General features: G+C 40.3%; 1 protein-coding gene across 1 annotated transcript; it reads right to left on the reverse strand.

Annotated features, from left to right (window-relative positions):
* Positions 1–7,083: 7,083 nt before the first annotated feature.
* Positions 7,084–18,629, reverse strand: il2rb (interleukin 2 receptor, beta). Its single transcript, XM_074696764.1, has 10 exons — positions 18,378–18,629; positions 14,961–15,052; positions 14,524–14,659; positions 14,340–14,406; positions 14,138–14,231; positions 13,820–13,965; positions 13,550–13,745; positions 12,481–12,580; positions 12,275–12,353; positions 7,084–10,038 (listed from the first exon to the last, which is right to left on the reverse strand). Exons 2-10 carry the CDS (start codon positions 15,025–15,027, stop codon positions 9,268–9,270), a joined length of 1,656 nt encoding a protein of 551 aa, XP_074552865.1. The 5' UTR covers positions 15,028–15,052; positions 18,378–18,629; the 3' UTR covers positions 7,084–9,267.
* Between the last annotated feature and the right edge of the window lie 4,814 nt (positions 18,630–23,443).

The raw sequence follows: 23,443 nt of genomic DNA on the forward strand, positions 1-23,443 counted from the left end.
GAAGAGCACAAAAAGGAATTTTAGACTTTTTTTGACTGTTGCGCTAGTTTTATGCACATTCAGCTGTGTTTCCTTTTTACTGTGGGGTTTCACAAACCCATCTGTTGGACACCCTGAAGGTTTAGCTTTTATAGACTGTTATTTCAGTCACATCAGAAAAAAATTCCTACAGCTTTCCGGCTGATGTAAACTATCACATTAGAAAACACCTGATGCTGTCTGTTAACATTTACTACCTGCTGCCTTTCCTGCTCAGGCTCTTAACTGTGTTGGTGTCACACTCCTGTAATGCTCATCTGCGCTCTTGCGTCTGAATCAAGTCATGTATCATGGATTTTATTAGGTCTAACTGCAGCTGCTCAAAAACCTGATTGAGAGTCAAACAGATCTTTTTTCACTGGCTGATTTATTGACTGAACTTCAGGCGGAGACATTTATTCTGTATCTGCCTCTGAAGAGTGATTTGACACTTTGGGCTTTGAGTCAGACTGTTTTTTACTCTTACTGCAGCCTGATCCTTTTATTGTACGTGTCTGACATAATCATAGTGCATGACTTTCAAAGCTGCAATCCAGAGCTGAACTCAAATCTCAGACCCTGAAGCATTCTTGTGGTCAAGCTCAGGAAAAAATAACAAAGATAAAAACTCTGTGGAGCTTCCCTTGCTTTCCAGAGTCTAAAAAAACTTAAGCTCATGAAACCAAATGGTTATGAATTCTTCTCTTGAACCAAACATTTTGTTATGATTGTTTACAGAGGACTAAAAGTGGATCATCAGTGCACTTTGAAGGCTGAAATCGTTGACTCTAAATAGAAACAGCTGTTTATTATTCACAGCTCACTCTGCTTTGCCTCCTGCTACATATTTGTGATTACCTGAAACAACCTCTAAGGGCTGTTTTTGTTGTCTGACTCCTGCACTACGTCTTTTTTTTTAATTTCAGATATTTCTCAGCCTCACACTGAAATGGAATTTCAAGGTTGTTTTCTTTTATTTTTCTGCCTTGGAAGACAAATTATTATTCATAGAACAATTCTTTAGAGCATTACAGTGCAGACACTCCTCTAAGAAAAGTCAAGAAACATTTTGATGATTTGTTCTCAACTAGATATTTACTTCTTATCTCAGATGTCAACTAATTTACACACACATCGTTGTACAAAAATCTGGCAAACTATTCACTCTTAACTGAAGTCAATAGAGGTTTATTCCAAGAGTGTTTTCTTTTAACATTTTAGTGAAATTTGTGGGTCTTTGGCTTTCCTCCCAGCCCACAAAATGTGATATTTAATGAAAAAACCTGTACTTAGTAGTGCTTGTGAATGTAAAATCCTGACCTAAAACAAGCTGTTTGGATTTTGGGGATTTGCCAACATCAGCAATTTCCTTTTTTGACCAATCAGGAGCAAGTCTGTCCCTCTCCAGCAGCGGGGAGGAGAATGCTGAAGTTGAAGAGCCATCACTGCTCTGTTTTTGGCTGTAAACAGCCACATAGTTCCATGCACAACCTTCCCATCTTGGAAGAAGACAAGACTAAGTGGCTAAAGTTCATTTATCAAGGAAATGTGCCAGCTACACTCAGTAAAAGTACACAGTACAACTGTGCATGTGTGTGCTAGTCACTTCACGGCCGACTGCTTTTCCAACTTTGGACAGTACAACAGAGGGCTAGCAAATAGACTGGTCCTGAATCCAGGTGTATTACCAACCATCCACCAACAAACCTCTGACCCTGGAAATGTGAGTATTTTAAATGCTGTGTGCTGTGGAGCAGATGTAAGAGCTTTTCCTCAGTGCCCCCCCTGTCTCTGTGTTAGCTTCAGGATGCTAACTTTAGCTGCGGTTAGCCTGTTGTTTAAGCCTGAAATGCTGCCGTTGCTGTTTTCTAAACATTGTGCACTTGGAGCTTGTGGCACCGCCCTCAGTGACGCTGAAGAGCAGGGAGGTATCAGCGGTGGCTCATTTACATATGACGGCCACGCCCACTAAATCAGAGCGTTCTGAACAGAGGGGCTATGAGAGCCTGGAAACAATGCTGCTGTGCTTGATTTATTGGCGTTTTGGACCAAAACATGTTACTACCATTTCATGAAGACATCAATGATCCATATTAAACTGCAGAAAAGGAGCAGAATATGGGACCTTTGAATCCTGGATGCAAGCAAACTACCTCCAACTTATTAGTGATAAACCTGGCCTCTTGATCACTGGCCCCAAATCCCTCGCCAAACCCACCCAACTTCAACCTCTCCATCGGCAATGCTTCCCTTACTCCATCCTCTCATGTCCATTTCTCCGGCCTCCTTTCAAAACAACTCAACAAACTGCAATACATCCAAAACTTCCAAGACCACATCACCCCTGTCCTCCAAAACCTTCACTGGCCCCCTATCAAATACCGAATTAACTCTAAAATCCTCCTCCTCACCCACAAAGCCCTCCATATCCAGGCTCCTTCCTACATCTCCAACCTGCTCCACCACTACACGCCCCCCCCCCCCCCCCCCCCCCCCCCCCCCCCCCCCCCACAACAACCTCCGACTCGCTCAAGCCCATCTCCTCTTCCTACCACCTCATACCAAGCACTGAATCTGGGGGGACCAACATTTTTCTGTTGCCGCCCCCACTCTCTTAAATGCTTTACCACTACACATCCGTAACTGTCTCGACCTCCCCACTTTTAAAACACAAACCAAAACCCACCTTTTTAAAAATGGTTTTAATGTCTTTTGAATGCACTTTGTTTTTCTGCTCTGCTTCTTTTCATTCATGTTTTGTTACTGTGTGTTGTTTTATATGCTGTTTCTATCCATTGTAAAGTGTCTTTGAGTATCTACAAAAGCACTTTTATAAATAAGATGTATTTTGGTTATTATGATTGTGCTTGATGTGAGACCCAGGAGAAACACCAGGCTCATGGAGAGAAATGTTAACCGAGGATTGCCAAACAGATAAGGTAACAGCAGCTGAAATAACAAACTCACAGCATAGGCAAGGACTTGCAAAAGTGATCCGGCGCTGCTCATTTTTCCTGAGATTACAAAAGAAATCTGACGTGGATGTTGAATAATGAAGGATGATGAAGTATTATAGAAACATTTCCCACATAAATGTAGCTCGATGTGAGCTGCTGCTCTTTGACAAAGCTAAGCCGCCCGGCTTTGTGCTAATCTAAACTAACATTCTCCTGATGCAAAATGACCCATACAGAGACTCAGAGCATTTTTCTCATCTCGTCCCTCATCATAAATCTAACAAGCTTATTTCCCCAAACTTTGAGCTTTTTAATGCGAACCAGCCTCCCAGAGAGGAGTCTTTCTTAAAGCAGGAGAGCACAGCTGCACAGGCTCTGTTGTTGCTGTCTGCATGTTCCTGTCACCCATACACCAGCTCACTTCTTAGCCTTGATCTCTTTCATATGTTCTTCTCCCTGCGTCTCCTCCCCCTCGTGGTCTCTGTTTCTTCTCCTCATAAAGAGGGTGAAAGTCAGTCAGCCAGTCTGACCAAACATCCTCCTTTTTCTCTCTGGCTCAGATCCACAACAAGTCCTGTGGTTTCTTTACAGAATTTACAAGCTATTTTTCTCCCTTTCTTTCTGTTTCATCCCCCTCTTTCCCTCTCTGTCTCTGGTCAGCTGGACTGGAGCTTTCTCTGTGACCGACAGAGCAAACAGAGGTAATCTTGAAAAAGCTGAGGCAGCAAAGCCGTCCAGTTGAGGGGATGCCAGACGGACACGGTCAGCATGCTCAGCAGACACACATTATTCTCACTGAGTCAGTGTATAGAGAGTGGATGGAGGAAGATTGACGTGCAGGTGGTGGTACGCGGGGAAGGAGAAGGTGAGGAGGGGCTGATCAGGTTTTGTTTAGTTTGGGATGCCCCCTTGTGGCAAAAAAGAGGCTGGTGCAACAAGGAAGAACATTAATGTGGGACACTGAGGAGAAACAAAAGCAGATATTTAAAATAGAAAGCTGACATGGAACACACTAGAAAAGCTATTATTAAAATAAGTATTATAATCATATTACAGGTAGATAAGCTTTCCATAAAGACGAAGTTTCATCTTTCAACAGTAAATCATTTGTTTTTTAGTTTGTGTCTCAGTAAAAGGATCGGTGTATGGTTTAAAATAATCAACTCATTAATGCAGGATATATTTTAAAATATTTCACTGACTTAATATGACCGTACAAAATCAGAATAGCAAACAAACCATATCTTAAAGAATCAGGATCGCAATGTTCTTCCATTATCTAATTTCAAAAAGTTTTCTGCTTGTTGGGGAAAAGTGGATTACTTGGGCAAAAAATCTTAAACAAGTCACAAAGAAATGTATGCAATAAAACCACATGTAAAGCTCTTCTTTTTTTTGGTCATTCAAATATGTAAGCCTCTTAAAGGTGCCAAGAAGACTATCTGGAAAAGCTACTGTTTCTTTTAAGATAAAGATTCTGTTTCCCACAAGCACTTGCATTGACTTTCGTGAGGATGTGACTCTTACGTGTTTGTTTTGAGGCAAACAAAAGGACACGACTTTTCTCTTCTCTCAACAACTTTTTACCAGATAAAACGTGACAAGGGGGCTCGCCAACTATTTATCAATAATTACATAGCGCTACTGTTTGAAATGTGAGAACAAGCAAACTTTGTGAACTCAGTTTGTAGTGTAGTCAAGGAGCCGGCTACACTTAGCTTTACTCAACAGCCAGGGCTCAGGAATGTGTCGTAACTTGGAATGTTATGCCGCATTTCCACCAAGCAGTCTGGTTTGGTTCAGTACAGTTTAGCATGGTTTGGTACAATTAAGCCTGATCCCGTTAGCGTTACCACAGCAAATTGTGCCCTCTCATGGTAGGCAGCATGTAAGCTGGATGCCGAAGGCCGCAGCTGTTAAACAATAGCGTGACGCCGTAGCAGTGTGACACAGTTTACCCCGCTAATAAATCCAAAAAAGAAGAAAAACGTGACACAGTTAACAAAGAGCACAGATGGGAGACATCCAGCATTTTGTCCTCTCTGTGATTGGCATGTAGCTCTTTGATACAAAGTGCAATCAAGCTTTGTTTCAGAGAAGACTGTGTGTCACCAGGAGAAATGCAGCCGCTGTTGGGGTAAGTGACGATTCTTTTGACCAATCAACGGTCTGCAGTGTTGTTGCTCCACCTTCCGAGAGCACATGGGTTCAGTCTGGCATCCATACAAAAGGGTCCCAAAAAGTGGGACGGATCGTCTTGGTTATTTGGGGATCTGTCCCTGGATAAGTCAGTGGAAACGCCACAAAATGCGCGCCTTACCGAGACCAAATGATCTGGTCTGCTTTGTGGAAACCATAGACTGTATAAAACATGGACGTAGTCTCGCCGACGTCGCCTGTCTGTTCCTGAAACGGAAAATGAAGCATATCGGCTATAGCGGCCATATTGGTAGTGGCAAGGGCTTCGCCTACAGCCATAGGGCGCCTGTCGGTCATGTGACCCTCAGCTGTGCCTCTTAGTGGGGGAGCTCGCGATCTTAATATCCTCTGAGTCGGAAATAAAATTCACTCCCCGTACAGTGTGAGAGGGTAGTAAAATTAGCGACTTAGACGGGAGACATTTTTTTGAACCAGGCTGTAAATAGGTTAATTTCTGCTTTGAAAATGTTTTTTTTTGGCTTGGTGTGTCTGTGACTTTCTGTACTTCCAGAGCCAGCCTCAAGCGAACACTCGAGAAACAGCAGATTTTAGCACTTCCGCATTGTCTCATATTCCTAGACCAGAGGTTGCTGCTTGGTGGAAACGTGGCTTAATTGAATCTTTGTTATGTCCTAGTGCTTACAACATCACCAAGCAGAGCAAAAAAAAAAACCCTCAATTTTATTTTTTTATGATAGACTCAGGTTGATTATTTAGTCTATGGTTTGATCAGACCACTGCAGAATAACTGCTGCATCTGGGTTGGAGCAAACATTATCACCAACAGCTTAGCTAATGTTTCGGCCTTTAGCTCATGCTCTGCCACTCTCCTGTTTTTTGTTCTTCTGCACTTCTGTCCCTTTTTTCTTTTGATCCTTCAGCTCTAGTGTCTACCATTACTACAAAATTAAATCAAGAAATGCTTTTCATCATGGGAAAAACAGATCTCTCTAATCACTTCTAAACTTTGTTGGCTGGTGTGGTGTTGTCATAGAGACTTCTACGTGCCTTAAATCAGTCTGGTCCTGGACAACCTGACGAAGAAGCTGAGAAATAGCATTTAGGAATAACATTTTTTGGCACTGATCATCTTATGAATTGAAGATTACGATCAGGAAGGATCAGGATGTATAGAAGTGAGACTTTTTTAAGATCACTTTGAAAGTTCTCACAGGGACTTTGTTTTTGGTTTAAAACTTTGCATGTACTGTAACAAAGTCAGGCCAGTTTGCATGACCTCCAGCTATCTATATATTAAGCTTAGAGTATGAGAATCCATCTACAGGTTTGTTGATAAACATTTGTTCATACGAGTTCTCTGTTGCTTATCATAGAGTAGATTTGACCTCTTATTGGACAGCATCTGATTACAAAACTTTAGAAAATTCACGTCACCTGAATAAGGTTTTAACCATGGACAAAACAGTTACAAAACAGTGCTGCAATGAACCAAATGTTAATAATTTTGAATCAGCAAAAGTGTCTTTGTATAATGTGTGTGTGATGTAATCACAGGTAAAGCTCTTGTGAAATGGAAGGAAACGCAGAGAAACAACATCTTGTGTGGTTTTTGTTCTGATGTCTTAATATTGTAAATCATCAGAGGTGAACGCATGTCGCTGGTTGTATCAGTTAAATGTCAAACCACACGCTATTACACACACTCGCGCTCTCTCACACACACATACATACACACCACAAGGACCACCTGACAGGACATGTAAACACTCAGAGCTACACGAACACACACATACACTAATAGGTATGCATCTCACACACACATACGCACACACACACACGCACACACACAACTCCAGCTCGGTCTCTCTCACGCTTTCACACGTTTGCTGACATGCTCACCCCTCAGCTCTCTTTCCACAACGACACAGGAAACACAGGGTGACCCATTTCTACCAGAAGTTTTATTTTCTTTGGTCTCTGCACATGTGTCACTGTTTGTGATGGAAAAATACTGCACATGTTGAGAGATGAGCAACATTCACTGCCAACCTCAGAGATTTAAAAAAAAATCTGACGGATACACAGTAATGGAAAATGACAAGTGACAAAATGTGACATTTTGTTGCACAAAAGTAAAAAAGCTGCTTGTTACTTTGGTACTAAATCAACTAAAATGAACATTAATGCACACTGGTCAGCTAGCTACACATTTATAGCCACATAGTTTTGGCTTTAACTTAAATGCTACATTAAAGCTCTAGTGAGTAATTTTCAGCTGTGTACAAAACAGGCCAAAATTAATACTGATACCTTTTTATGAGCAATAAAAGCACTCAAAACCACCACTAATGAGATTATCTTTGTCTGTATAGTAATAACTTGTGCTCAAAGCTGCTGCTGCCATAGGGTAGGTGGCAGATGTGGCAATTAAGCTGCTATAAAGGTTCATATGTAAATACGAAGCAGCAAAGATTCTGTCTCAAGTAAAATATATATGTAAAACTAAAATTTTCATGTTGTTTATAAAGATCAGCAAAGAGATTAGAGATGCAGCTTGTCCACAGGGAGCGTCACAGTCGACAGAACGAGCTTTAAGTCCACTACTATTTCAAACCCTAAGCACTGCTTAGATATACCTGTTACACTCTTTGAATCAAAAACATTACTACAAATTGTACTTTACTTTTTTTTCTCTTCATTTTTCACTTTTTAAAAGAACAATAAAATTACTTTTTTGGTTTGATAAATGTAAAATAAGGGTCAAAACATTTTAAAATTGTTGCTAGGCGCCGCCCTGTTGGCTATGGCTGCTTTTTGCAGCAGCTCTCTCTCCTTTGTCCATTTCTTGTAATTTTTTTTGTCTCTTTTTCGTAATCTTTGTATTTGGAGTGGATCATTACTTTGTGTGGCTCATTTGTTGGTCATGGACACCAAACTTTTTGTGGCTTCAGTGATATTTTTATTACTTTGTCCCTTGTGTTTGTCTGGAGATCCTACATGTAACCATGGCTGCATTGTTTACATGTGAACTCAGCTGTTAGCAGCCTGTAGCATGTCAATGCTAACTGGTGAAAGGCCTGATGTTTCCCCACAAGGTGAGGAGAAGGAGGTGAGGACGACGTGCTGGTTCTCAGGTGTGAGCTAAGAAGTGACGACATGGACCTGTCCTTCCATCCATTGTTATCGGGAACGTAAGATCTATCTCCAATAAGATGGACGAACTAGCCATGCTAACCCAGCAACAGAGGGAATACCAGAGGGCAGAGTAGCATCATGCTATTTACAGACATGGCTAACAGAGCTAACACCAGACACCAACACCACATTGGAAGAACTTCACCTGCTGTGAGCAGACAGGATCCAGGAGACAGAGACTGAACAGACTGCTGAAGAAGCTCAGTCCTGGACCCTGTGGAGGTGGAGGCTGGCTGAACTGGACAATGATGGACAAGCTGTCATCATCTATTTTCTTATGGACCTTTTTGCACTTTCTATACACTTTCTTACTTTCGTTTTCTTGTTTTTCTTAAATTGCTCTTTTGTGTGTCTCTTTTACAAGTCAGTGTCTTTTACATCTGACAGTCCTTTTCAGTTGAAGGAATGACATGATGACATTTTGGACAACGCAACTCCCACCAAACTAATGCCAAAATAACTCCTCAGTAGGAGCTAAAATCAAACACATTTCAAGCCACAGTTTGCGGAGTCAGGCTTTAAAGCTGTGGTTCTGATAGTTTTATGAAAATTTGATCTTTCGTTAGTGTTTGTTCAGTTAACTCACATTGTTCCTCTTCCTGTCCTGTAGTCTGCAGTAGGGTTGCCTCGTCTATCTCTAAGGTTAATTCTAGCCTCATATGAACCTTATTTCTTGTTTAGGATGGAGTTTACACAACCAGAATTTTCATGGTTGCAGCAGCAGAAATAGTTCCTACATAAGCATAACAGCTTTAATCTTGCTGGACTTTATATTACTTTCATCCTTTTTTCCCTCATTGTCTTGAAGGAAAAAAATGAAATCAAACATTTGTTCAAAACAGTTTGTAGAATCTGCAAAAATGCAATAATATTTTCAGCTCAGAACTGAAAAAGAGCCCTTTAAATTGTTTTCCTAGTTCAGACTCTTGGCGTGTTTTCAGATGGATTTATTGCTGAATGTCGTCTGCAGCTCTTTGAGGGTTAAGTACCCTGTTCTGCAGGGCTCCACGGGCATGGAGGATGACCTGCACATTGACCCAGCCAAAGGCCAGGCGGCGTAGCTTTCACCAGCAGCTTCCTCAGGTTCATCCACCTGCAAGCTCTCAGTGAAAACCAGAGTCGTACTTGGAGTGTTAGGAGGAGGTGGGGTAGGAAGAAAGGAGGAAGGGTATATTTGGGAAGGGAGATGAAGAGGGAGAAGGAGAAGAGGGGCGCTTTGGTCATGAGCTGACTCCTTCTCCTCTTTTACATCCACGACTTTTTCATCCTTCTCGTCATCATAACAGCTGAAGCCAGAGTCCGGGCTCTGCGGCTCCCTCTTCAAGCTCTCGTAGACTCGAGAGGAGTCGAAGGGGGTGCAAAGGGAGAGGTGGAGGCCTTGGCCGTGCAGGTTGGGGAAATCATCCTGATAGGTGAAGTAGGCTGGACTGGGGTTGGTTGGTGCCGAGCTGCCCGGGGAGCTGGATGTGAAGTAGCCCATGTTGGAGAAGCAGGATGAAGACATGGAGGAGGAACTGTCCATGACTTCTCTGGTGATGGAGCCAGCTGAAGAGTGGCTTTTGGTGTGGAGCAATGCACATGTAGAGGTGGACGAAGGAGAGGTGGAGGGAACCACATCGGAGCTGTCACACACTTCAACTGGGGAGAGCTGCTCGCAGGGCTGGGCGGTGAAGAATGATTCAGCCGTGGAGAGAGGATTTATCCATTTCTGGGAGAAAACAGATTTATTTCAGTGAAAAGATAGATCATAATTGATGTTTGTGAGTATTTCAGGCAGGCCTCTGGTGTTTCCTATTACAGTATTTAGACTCAGATATTTTTCATTGATCCCCTTGATTTATTGATCAGCACCCCCATTAAGAAAATGGAAAAAGTACATATGGAGCACACTAAAAGACACAATAAAAACAGAGCATAGAAATAAATGAAAACTGGAAAAGCACTCAGAGAGCTCAGACCTCCGCCAAGCATACTGTGATTGTCACTAACACTTTATTCCTACTTTAATGTTATACTCCTTTTCAGCAGACTGTCTGCTACAATTTGGTGTTAGTTGCAGGTTTGTACGATAATTTGTTTCCTGACAGTGCTGAAAATTATGATGACCCAGTACATATTTAACATTCCAGATCTTAGTATCCAGAATATTGCCAGATTCTGAATCATACTTTTACATCTATCAGAAATTATAGTGACCTTGTCTTGTATTGTTTTGCAAAGCAATCAAACCATTTATGGTGGAGTTATATACACATATGGTGAAAACAGCCCTATCTCACAATGATAAAGAATCCTTTAAAAAAGTCCTGGATCCAGACAGTGATCTGGATCACCTCCAAAATGTAATCACTACTTCCTTATCTCATTTCAAACATTTCCTGAAAATTGCATCTGTTCATTACTTTTCGAGTTATGTTGTTCACAGACAAACAAACTCTCCCAAAACATAAACTCCTTGCAGAGGTAAAATAAATAAATAAATAAATAAAAATAACAAGACAGAACACATTTTGGTGCAGACAGCAGAAACACAATAAACACAAACCCCGAGACATTACTGGATGGAGAGCCCAGACAACCACAGACAACAGCTGCAACAGCCAACAACACACACTCACAGATGGACACAGACGCAACCTCGAAGAGTTCTGATTCAGTGACAAAGTTTACAGGAAGACTAGGGGACATCTGTCTGCACAACATTTAGGGGAGTAGAGCTTTATCAGCCCCCTGCAAGGCCAACACGTCGGGGTCGAATGAGAGATAAAGATAGTTTTGGGTCAGGCCGACTCTGCAATTTCTTGTCTGTCTTAGGTCACATCTGTGGCGTACCAAAGGTCCTGATTTGATGGCCTAGCCGAGCCAAGCTGACAACCTCTCTAGAAATCACACTGAATCCAACTTTGACAATTAACAAGAAGCATTTCAAAGTTGGTTTTCTTAAGACTATGTTCACCTTTTCATGGTCAGTTAGTGGTCCTGTTTATAAGCAAAGACATCCCACATCTAGATACCTCCTCCTTTTACTGTTTAATTAACACTTTTTTATGGGGTAGGTTGTGGCTGAACTTTGTCTTTTTTTCCTGGTAGACTGTGGTGTGCTAACAACTTTCTCACTCTTTGTTAACCTGAAACAAAACCACAAAAAACTGAAAATATAAGCAGGTCATTAAGCGGCTGTGGGGCCTCTTAGAGGAACTGGCTGCGTTACGGGATCCTACTTGTTTGGCCTGAGTCGCTCGCAAGGAAAGAAGTGGTATTACTTTTGATAACATAAAAGTAAATTTAAGTAAAAAAAAAAAAAAAAAAAAAACACAATACAGAAAAATATCTAAAGGGACATCAATGGTATGGAATTTTGTTTTCAACAGATAAAATGCTGTGTTGAAGATACCCAAGTGTTGTGCTTTCATTGATGTCCTGGACTTCAGTGTGATTTTGATATTCTGAGAAATTTCATTAAAACTTCCTGTGATATTTCAAGTATTCTTCTACCAAAGACTTCTATATCATATCAGTCAAGGTGCCGGCCCCACAGTTTTTAACAGATAGCTGAAAACAAACATCATCATTGAAAACCCACAGGTCTACTGAGCATCGTTCAAAAAATGCCCTGAAGATTAGTTTTAACCAAAGCTGTTACTGGATCTAAAGCCAATTTCCTTTCTGGGTGGATGAATCATTTAGATATTTCAAAAAACATCAATTATACTGTCTCTGTGTGATTTTAAGTTGTCAGAATTAATACAGAAAGAGTCTAATGCTTAGTGTATTGTATGTTTGTGTAGAAAGACAAGAAAAGTTTCCTATTGCACATTTAGAGCTGTAAAACATCCACTGGAAACACTTTTCTTCATGAAAACAGAAATGTAAATAAAGAAGTCTGTAAACATCAGACTTCATGGTTGTGTTACCAGTTTGTATTTCTTTTGTTTTGTTTTTACCTTCAGGTTTCCTTCATGGACAGAGTACAGAGTGTGAAAGTATCTTGAAGGGTTTGGTACCGGCTTCATTTTGTGGTGCCTGAAACAGACAGGGGACAGTTAGCTTCAGCAGGAGACCACAAAACTGAACACAAACACACACAAATTCACACTTGTGCACCAAATTAGAGAGAAAACACACACGCATGCCCCAGTATTATACTCACCCCTTACTGAAACAACACCGATAAAGGACCAGCATTACGACCAGGACGATACCCAAGCTGCCAGTTACGTACCACGTCACCAGTGTTATCTCCAGTTGTTCTAAAAAAGAGAGAGAGCTCATATTACAAATAATAAAGGCAGAAAAAAGTTTTGATTTGTACTGAAATCTTATGATTACATAAGAATACAACTGTTTTTCTCAGTTGCTTTGGTCCATTTCTCAGATCAGCATTGAAACTCTCAAAACTACTTGTTGTCCTTTTTCTCTACATTGTCTGGATTGGTAAATTGGCAGATCTATCAGACTTGTGGACCATGTTCTCCTTCATAAACTTACAACGGTCCAGGTTGGTTGAAGGAGGCAGCCAAAAGCTGGGAGAACTACTGTGTCCTCAATCACTCAGACTTTTTGTGGAGAGAAGATCTTTGTTGTGATGTGGATGAGAATTTGTGGCTCAGCTTACAGGCATATAAGGAGGTGGAGAAAGACTGCGCTGACCTGTAATTTCCACTTTTCCCTAAAGGGACTGAACTATGTTCACATTTCTACTTTTTATTTCTTCTGTAGCGCCTTCTTCTCCTATCTGTAACAATGATGGAGTCAGTCAACAAATTCCAGCACAACAGTGAAAGTGAAAATGTGACTTTTGTCCAGTCTCTTGTAATCAATCTCCCACACACACTAATATTTAACTTACATTTTACAATAACTGTCATCAAATTTTTAGGCATAGTTTACATCAGAACCTCCTCCCAGAGAAAACTGTTATACTAACACATGACTCAGCACTTTGACTGTCCTATCCATACACACTGACACGATGACTCGTCATTCTGATGCACTGACACGTTGACTGACACAGAAATTTACTTTTGAGAGATGAACTAAGGATTTTGAGAAAGAGACTGGCTTTTGTAGGTAATCCATGGTGTTTTCCTGTTTGTACAGATTGTTTTGAGAAATGCACTGACTGTTTTGCAAATGGGGAGGATGATTCAAGAAATGAACCAAAGCAGCTGAGAAAAACAGTGAAAATAAGCTGTGAAGTTGTTAAAATAGAAATGTACCCTTGTTGCTGCTTTGATCATGTGGTGTTGTCTTCTTGTCTGTTGTTTCAAACCAGGATGTTGCTGGACTCCAGTCGCTCCAGTGGCTGATGTAACCCTCATCGGGTTTGACTCTCACTCTGGCTTGGCATTGCCCTTTCAGCCGCCCAGGGAGTATTTTCAGCTCTTTATCTGACGTACGGGAAATTTCCGCATCCTTGTGACAATGGATGAGAACATTTAAGCACAATATCAAATATATTTGTTTTTAAAATGTTCATTCACACTTACCTTCCATGTCTGGTGTTCCTCTTTGATCTGAACTTCAAAGTTCACGGCAGTTAAGAAATCTGAGGAAGGGTCCCCTTTACTCCACGATATGTAGGTCTCATTGGCAGATTTTGTGACATTGGGGACACCAGGGGGGTTCATTTTTACTGTACATCAGAAAAGTGTAGAGAGAAAAGTGTGGAATTAATCCCAGAAAAAAATCTTCCATGAGTTGTTATTATGATGCACTTCTCTGAAGTCCCCAAATGTTAGATTTAATAGATTTAATGTTTAAGTCTTATCTTACATGGAAGGAATTAGTTGGATAAAGTCACTCACTGTGATCGCATGGATTATACTCTGTGATGTTTTCCACCAATGTGCCGTCACACTCCATGCGGATGTAGGGCATGGATCTAAAACAGTTGAATATCTGCAGTTTTGTGTAAACAGTTAAAGAGTGATGGCCATTAAACTACACACCAATGTGAACAATATATAAATTCATCATTATCATGATCAACATGTGTTTGTGACTTACTTCATTTTCAAAGACAAAACTGCAGCCAGCAGAAGAGTTTCTGTTCTGTTTTAAGCGGCAGTCTCGTCTAAACAAGAAAAAAAATCTTTATATCACCACCTGCAGCAATTTCAGACCAGGCAGAACTATTTTTACAGAAAATTTAAGATTTTCATCAATGATCAAATCTTCTCTGATCACTTACTTCATTTCCACTTCGACTTTCTTTGGTTTACTAACAATTCGAACACCAGAAACCCTGCAGTCCTTTCCAAGAGCCGTCAAAGAGCCGTGCCACGTACAGCTGACTTTATTGACCAAGTCATTCACACAGGAGAGTCCTTAAGCGAAGGGAACCGTGAGGGGAAAAAGAGAAGAGATTAGGGTGCAATAAGGAAAAAAAACACATGGATTGTCCAACCTTAATGTCTTCAAAACATTTTCCCTTTTTTTTTGTAAGGGAAATAGTTGTGTTTGGAAAGAGAAGTTAGCCACTCAGACTAAAAGCCAGCTTAAAGTGGACACTTCTTGAGACCAGAGGTTGCCACTTGGTTTTGATTAGAAAACACATCAGACATAAATAAATAAGTAAATAAACAACACATATCCATTACAGAGATGAAACTACAGGCGCTGTCATACCTTGAGAGACTTTGTGAGAGCTGGACGCATCCAACAAAAACAGGATCATCAGAATGAAGAGCTTCATCCTGACTAGATCCACACTCTGACTGCTAAAAGACAGAATAGGTGTGAATCATACACATCTGAAACAATCACTGAAGTAACGATGCTGTCCAGCACACCTGAAGGAATCTAATTGTGTAAATATCAAGCACAGTATAGACGCAGACATTTTTTATACTGGAACAGGGGCAGATATACAGGGGCCACTGAAGAGCCTTGCCCCCCTGCTGCCCCCCTGTTTTTAATGTTCTTTAACATAAATTAAAAGCAAATCACTGCTATACTTCAAAGTCCTTCAAAGCATTAAAAAAGGGATTTTTGTTTTAACCATAAAGATAATCTTTGGCCCCTTAAATATTTAGCTACGCCTCTGCATATGCAGCGAGTCTGTGTGACCTTATCTGAGCTGCTGTGTGGGTTTGAATGAGACGCCACCGGCGGGAAGGTGGAGAGACCGAGCTGGATAACATCTGTCTGTGAAATACGTTTTCACAGGTGATATTTTCACCTTTTTAAAAGTTAAGTTAAATTTATAATCCATCTGGAACCAACAGCTAAAGGCGAACGTTCAGAAAGTCTGTTAATCATAGGGATGGGTACCTTCACACATGAAACGATGCGGTACGGATACCTGGTACCGGTACTCAACAGTATCAATTTTTGGTACTTTTTTGGGTTCATGTGGTGAAAATATCAGTTTGTTTAATACTTTTTTTTCAATTTAACATATTTATTACTCAGTATATAACCTTGCGTTGTTGTGTTCATGTTCAGCATTTTAAAAATCCCCTACTCTTCCACTCCCTCACAGTCACAAGGATGCATTTAGGTACCTAAACATGGTACCTTTTGATTTTACGCAAATTGGTACCCGGTACTTTTGACAGACTTTAGTCGGTACCTGTAAAAGTACCTAACTCAGTACCCATCTCTAGTTAATCAACAGCCAAAACTGTCTCTTACGTCTTGGAGTGCTAACCTCGTTTGGTTAGCTGATCAGTAAACACGACAGCATTATACAAAGCACTCTTATTCTAAAACATATATTTATTGATCATTTCTACTGTCTATCTAAAATTGGCGTGTACTGATCCTGAAGGAGGCGGTTTAAGGAGGTTACAGTGACAAAGAAATGAAGGGAGGTCAACATCAGTTTAGATCAGAAAGCAGATCATGACCATCCTGGAGATCAGTGTTAGTGATCAGGCAGATGAACACTTTTTTTTAACCAAAATATCTCCAGGCCACTGTATTGTGGATCAATAAAAGTTGATATGAACTTATAAAGCTGCCCATTAGAATGCACCATTAATGTCAAAGTGCATTAAAAAATAGGGTGTATGGGGGGGATTGATCTTTTCTAGCTTCATATGTTAGACTACTTGTCGTCCTACTGTGAAACATTATACAAGGAATTTAACCCTGAGTTTTTCATGTCCTGTTACTTTCAGGCCCAAAAGAAAATAAAAATTCAAATTAGAAATATTTCAAGTTGTTTTGGTTAAAAAAAAAAAAAAAGCAGGAGCAGTAAAGAATAGGGTAGTGTCAAGCAGAGTAGAGACGTGCAGTGGGCCATTGAGAGGGGTAAGGTCGGAGGTGTAAAGCTTTACAATTGATCTTATTTTATCACTAATTAGAATGAACCACATCCTGTTGTAGAGAAACAGTGTACAGCTGCATCTGGTAACTTTTTGTGGATCTTTATGAATTTTCTCACTGCACTGACATTGTTCTGTGCCACACTGTTCAGACCTACCTCCTGCCACCTCTTTCCTCCCTCTTGTAAAATGAAATCCGTCGCTGAACTGGAAATATTACCTGGCCCACTCGAACAAGCAGTGGTAGTCACACCATTGTAACCTGTTACCACAAGTTCCTACCTCTATATGACTCAAAACAAAATGAGATCCACAGTCAACCTGAGAAGCAGCTGCACCCAAAGCGGTTATGAGTGAAACTTAAAAAAAAAAAAAAAAAAACACCTTTACTGCTGCAGCACGGAGGAAATACCTACTGTACTGACTGTAGATAGATAGATAGATAGATAGATAGATAGATAGATAGATAGATAGATAGATAGATAGATAGATAGATAGATAGATAGATAGGTACGTCCGCAGTATGATTTGCAAGAATAATACCATTTGTTTCCCATTGCCGACATATTTTCAATTTCAAACACTGAACATCATGAAAGTTTGATGGAAGTAAAATAACTTCCTGTTTCATGGTGAGACATTGGCGTTTGACGTACCCGCAGGGGCAGACCATCAAAAACAACCCCACAGTTGAACAGTAATACCTCATCAAGGTGTGTAGAGCTGCAATCAATGGGCATTGTTAACATTCAGGCATCTTCAGCCCAAATGAGAACTTTGAAAGTATTAACCGTTAAAGATGAATGGTAAAAGAATCTGAAGTTTAGGGCAAATCGTCAAAATATCTTCCGACTTTGAGCCCCTACTAGAGTCCCACCTTGAGAGGTACACAGAATCCTTTCATAACTTTCAATTATGACTGTGTCAAAAGTAGATAAACTGAATTTGGAGCTGATCGGACAAAACCCCTGCCACAAGTTTGTTGGAAAATGCAGCATGTAAATCGCCCAAATTAGACATTATACGAAAATAAGTGTACTTCCTGTTGTGGTTTCATCTAGACAAGAGGAAAATTTTGTGAATTATTAGGACAAAGAATGAAGAAAATAAATGGTTCTCAGGTTTTTAATTGGCTCTCCCTTATTTAGAGGGTTGATGGTTTGATCCCAGCTCTTGCACTTACATGCCCTTTGGCATGGCACCGAACCAGAGTGACACAGGCAGCAATGTGCAAAGTAATTGATACTGGAGGTCTCATGAAATAGCATAATCTACAATCAGTGCATAAATGTGGTGTGAATGTACAAATATCGTGAAAGTGTTTTAAATCTTAATATTTATTCTGAATTAATAAAGATATGTGTCCGTAAAATGAGGTGAAATAAAGAAAGAAAGCGGACAATGGTGCTGTCCCATGAGTTCAGTGATATTTCTGAAGATTCTTTGACCTAAAAAATTTCCGTAGAGTCGCACGCAGATTCACCAGTTTGAGTCATCAGGCCGTTTGGCTTTTCCGTTGAATTGCTGAATATGATTTTAGGTAAAGTATAGATGTGAAACTTTAAGTGTTGTGGTTATCCTAAAGGTTGCATAGCAACATGACATTTCTTTCTCTGAATAGTGACTGCAGACCAGGAAACTTTCATCTACAGTCAGAGCAGGTGCAAAAAGATGTAAAAATAGTTATAAAATATGAGTAAACAAAATGTTTAACGTTACTTTTTCATCATGTATTCTTAAAGAAGAAATAAAGAAATTAATTGAGATGCGTTACCTGGTGGGTCTTGGCCAGTTAAGGCATCAGGAGGTCTCAGAGGGGACACACATTGTCATCTTCAGAAGATTTCCTTTTCTTCTGTCCTCCTCTCTTTCTACCCGCACATCACTTTCTCACTGGTCCTCTCTCTTCCTGTCTTTCTCTACCCGTCACTCACACTCATCCCTCTTTCTTGCCCCTCTCTTGTCTTTTTTTAAGTGCCCAATAACATTTTCCACTCATAACCACAGCGCCCGGGCTAACAGGAAGCCTAGTGAAGCTGTGAGCTGCACTGAGAGAGGACGAACTAGAGTGGGGAGGAGTAGAAGGGGGAGGAGGAGGAGCAGGAGGGGTGAGTCGACGTGTAGAGATGAGCTGCAGTAACAGCTACCTGGACCCAACCACCCTCACAGCTTTTGAGATAATTGCAGTGAAAACAAGAAATACAGAGCACACCACATCCGGTTTCAATCACAACGCAAAGTGGGTTGTTTAAAGAGAAACTCGCAGGTTGTCCTATGAAGTGGTTTACATCAATGGAGCTTTCTTTAAACTAAAGATTCGGAGGATAAAAAAGGCTAGAGCTACCAGATATAGCATAGGGTTATTTAAGATGCAAACTGTCTTGTGAGACAGTTCAACTGCATCAAAACCGCTTCTTCTGCAGCCACAACCGCTGCAGACACTCATACGAGTACTACTCAAGTGATCAAGACACGGAGGAAGGGAGGCTGAGAGTTGGTGCTGTAGCCTGCTGCTCACCCAAAGGTCACAGAGCACCTCATTTCTGAAGCCACAAACCTCAATTGATTTCCTCTAAGTGTTTGTCCATTATGCTGTCAAGACATCTTGTTATGAAGGTTGACTCAAACTTTAAAGGCTGATTAAAAGTGAGTTACTCAATTATCGGAGGAGCTTGACTGTGGAAAGATCCCCTTTTTCAAAACTAAGTTCAAGGGGAGACTTTTTAAGACTGAGTTCTGTTTCTTCAGAAAACTATTATGACTAAACAATGATGAAACAAGCATCAACTCAAATGAGTAAGGTTTTTTTTTTTAATCAACTTCAGGGTAAAACTATGTTTGCAGTAACCAAGAAACACATTTTCACATTTTAAACTAATGAGAGAAACTTTCTGTTTGTTTTGAATTCGGCGCCCACAATGGACAGCGGTAATTCTAACCTGTTAGTTATGTTTTTAAAGGGGCTGTGAGGAGTGTGAAAGTGATGATGAAAAAGTTGTAATCCACACTTAAAAATAAGATTATCAGCGCCAATGTAGGTTATTTCAAAATGCTGCTTCGTATTTTCTTCTTAGCTTGGGGTCGAGAAAGACTGGATTGAGTTACAGCACGTCCAAGTCTCTATGACAACACCACACTGACTGATGAAGTTTAGTAGTGAGAAGAGAGATGTTTGTTTTTCTCTGCTGAAAAAGAATTCTGTGATTAATTTTGTAGTGATGGTGGACACTTGAGTCTAACTGTCAGACAGAAAAAGGACAGAAGAGCAGAAGAAAGAGAAACAGGAGAGAGATAGAGCACGAGCTAAAGGCCAACACAGGGGCTAATCTGTTTGTGATATTGTTCATTCCAACCCACAGTCAGCAGTTATTCTGCAGTGGTCTGTTTAAACTTGAGAGTCTATCAATAAAATGAAGAGCGAGGTTACGTTAGCTCTGCTTGGTAGATGACTGGCAGGACATGACCAGGTCGGGTTGCCACCAGTCCCGTAAAATACGTTAATGCCCCGTATTCCGCACTTAAACGTTGCGTCCAGTTTTAAATCAATACTGGACACAATTTGTCCCGTATTTCCAGATGGCCTTGAACGAAGCGCCACTCTGTCTGAATTCAACATGCGTCTGCCCACTGGAAACAGCAGTTGGTTGATTGATTTTAATTGTGGAACAAGTGCTCATCATTAATTGGGTGAGAGAATCTGTTGCCTGGTGCTTTTGCTACACGGTTGCCTCAAAGGACAAACAGATGTCAGTCTCACAGTTATTCATACCTGAAACATCTCCAGATACAGGAATCTTACTAAGAAAATGTGAAAAATTTGGAAAAGTAAATCCTACTAAAAAAATCATCAGAATAGTATAAATTATTTTTAAGCTATTACAGTGTTTAACTGAAAATATTTTCTCAGATTGGTTATTTCCAGTCAATCCATCAAAAATACAGATATTTCATTAGTACAATATGAACAATGTTCAATACAATATTGAAAAAATATTTTAAAATTCTTACATATTGACTTGAAACTTTAACTAATACATCACCACAGCTGGTGCCCTACCACTATCACCCCCACCCCCATGCTGCTGAGGGTGTCCCTTATTTTTCAGCCTCAAAGGTGGCAACCCTACGACCAGGATTCACGAACGTTACACATTACAGACATGTCTTAGAGCACCGGGCTGTCAAAGCTACAAATGGACGGCTACTAAACCACTGTACGGACTGACAGTTTGCCTGTTGTCATGTTAGCCTACAGATACGCCGTAGCATGCTAACGCTACATATAGCCGGCTACTGGCATACGGTACAAACTTATGTTTGCTTGTTGTCACACTTTTAACAACAGTGCTACTTAACTGTACTGATAAATACTTTACCTCGTCACATTGTATCCAGTAAAAAGTTGGCTTGAATAAAGAAAATTATTTCCAAAAAAACACATGCCTGGTTAAAAGCCACATTTTTACAACAGTGTGTGAGACTCTAAGCCAGAAGTTGGTGCAGCAGTACGATTAGAACAGATCCTCCTCACGGCATCTTTAGCGTCATAATTTACCTACTTTGTAATGATCAAACGAATGATTGCTGTGGAAAATGTCAAATGTTTTGCAGTGTGAAATAAATCACTTTGCCTGACACCTCTTTTTGGGTCTCAAATATCACTGCAGAGAAACTATCAGTCTTTATGCTGATGATCATGTTTTCTTTTTGTGGGGTGTATGAAGTGTTGTTCATTTAAATCTGATTCTTAATCAACTAAAAACCCTTTCATAGGAACTTTAAAGTACATAAAATGTGATTGAATAGCAGAGAGAAAGTGGGTTTTGAAACACATTTGCGTTCAGATATTTCCAATGGAATATTAGCAAAGACATTTTCACTGAATTATTCTCTGAGCTTTAAAGTTGAATGTGAGTGCAGCAGACAGAAAAGTTAAGATCTTTGTTAGTTTCTGAGAATTTTGTTGTATTTACATCTTAAAGTTCAATGAAGGGCCATTGTGCAATACTCATCCATATATACAAACCACAAAGAATTCATGCACACAGAGACAGCTGTTGCGACAGAGTACACTTGTGTTTTCACTGCCTAAGTGGGCTCAGATCTGCTCTAGGCCAGAGGGTGAAGTGTCTGATGCACCCCCACAAGTTCCTGCAGTTACTGAGGTGTCAGCATCAGCCTGAAGTGATGAAAGGGGGAGACAAGAGCTGAAGCATGCAGAGGAAGTTGAGAAAGAGGAGTGAAGAGTTCTTCTCGTAAGGTCGAAGTCCAACGTGTCTGAGGTGGAGACATGCTAAAGACCAGATCAGTGTTTCTGCCAGTAAACCGTGTAGAGTGCTAGACCACAAAGACCAGAGAGGGTACTCATTGGGTAGGAAGGAAGCACAGTGATAAAGAAGACACTGTCATATGGAAAAACCAGTAGCTATGAAATGAAGGTAGCAGCAAACAAAATGATGGAGAAAAAATAACTATTGTCTGAAAATGAATTCCTAAACTGAGAGAAGCTACAAAACGTAGATTAACGTAATATGCTATTGACTAACAACTACGCTACGCTTTTACAGCTATGCTTTAAAAAATAGAATAGAATAGAATAGAATAGAATAGAATAGAATAGAATAGAATAGAACTGTATTGTCACTGTAACAAGTACAACAAAATTTAAGTCACAGCAGTAATCAAGAAAACAAAATTAAGAAAGTGTATAGAAAGTGCAAAAAGGTCCATAAGAAAATAGATGCTGACAGCTTGTCCATCATTGTCCAGTTCAGCCAGCCTCCACCTCCACAGGGTCCAGGACTTAGATCTTAGATCTTACGTTCCCAATAACAATGGATGGAAGGACAGGTCCATGTCGTCACTTCTTAGCTCACACCCGAAAACCAGCACGTCTTCCTCACCTCCTTCTCCTCACCTTGTGGGGAAACATCAGGCCTTACACCAGTTAGCATTGACATGCTACAGGCTGCTAACAGCTGTGTTCACTTGAAAACAATGCAGCCATGGTTACATGTAGGATCTCCAGACAAACACAGGAGAAAAAGTAGTTAGAATATCACTGAAGCTACAAAAAGTTTGGTGTCCATGACCAACAAATGAGCCATACAAAGTAATGATCCACTCCAACTACAAAGATTACAAAAAAAAGAGACGAAAAAATTACAAGAAACAGACAAAGAAGAGAGAGCTGCTGCAATAGGCAGCCATAGCAAACAGAGCGGCGCCTGGCAACCCTAGAATATAATTGATTAAATAACGCTATCAACCTTAAAATCTGTAATGTTGGCTTTTTTATTACCACTCAATGGGTAATGAGTGTCAAAACTTTAAACTGGCTCATTCTACTTTTAGCAACAAGTGAAAAATGAATTAGCCATCCAAAATGTTGGTACAAGCCACCACAAACTGAACTCTTCTGACAGGGTTTATTTAACTTGTTAATTGTCGAATCATTTAAGGAAACTTTTAACTGTCACTTCACCACATCAAAAAAAAAAAACTCTACTATACTAAAACCAAACAAACAAATGTAGGATATCCCTGTTGTCCTGAAGTGTATTCTGTTTGTAAAACCAGACATTATCGACCAGCACCACTCAAATAATGACTGACTGGTTTCAGCCACAGCAAAGATGCATCACAGATATTACGTTTATCTTGCTAATGATCTTTTTTTGTGGTATTTCACCTCCTCTTGTATCTTCTATTGTTAGGAAACGAGCTTTGCAAACGTGCTTAGTGTAAAAATGTCCTTTTACGTTTGTGTTTCCAGAGTGAGCGGAGGTGTCAGTTTCTGGGGCGATGTGTGTGTTGTGGTCTCAGAGTAGGAAGCTCAAC

The sequence above is a fragment of the Halichoeres trimaculatus genome, unplaced genomic scaffold (assembly GCF_033239565.1).
Source record: "Halichoeres trimaculatus isolate MK-OKI-2021-1 unplaced genomic scaffold, fHalTri1.1 fHalTri1_scaffold_20, whole genome shotgun sequence".
In the NCBI taxonomy this organism is placed as follows: domain Eukaryota; kingdom Metazoa; phylum Chordata; class Actinopteri; order Labriformes; family Labridae; genus Halichoeres; species Halichoeres trimaculatus.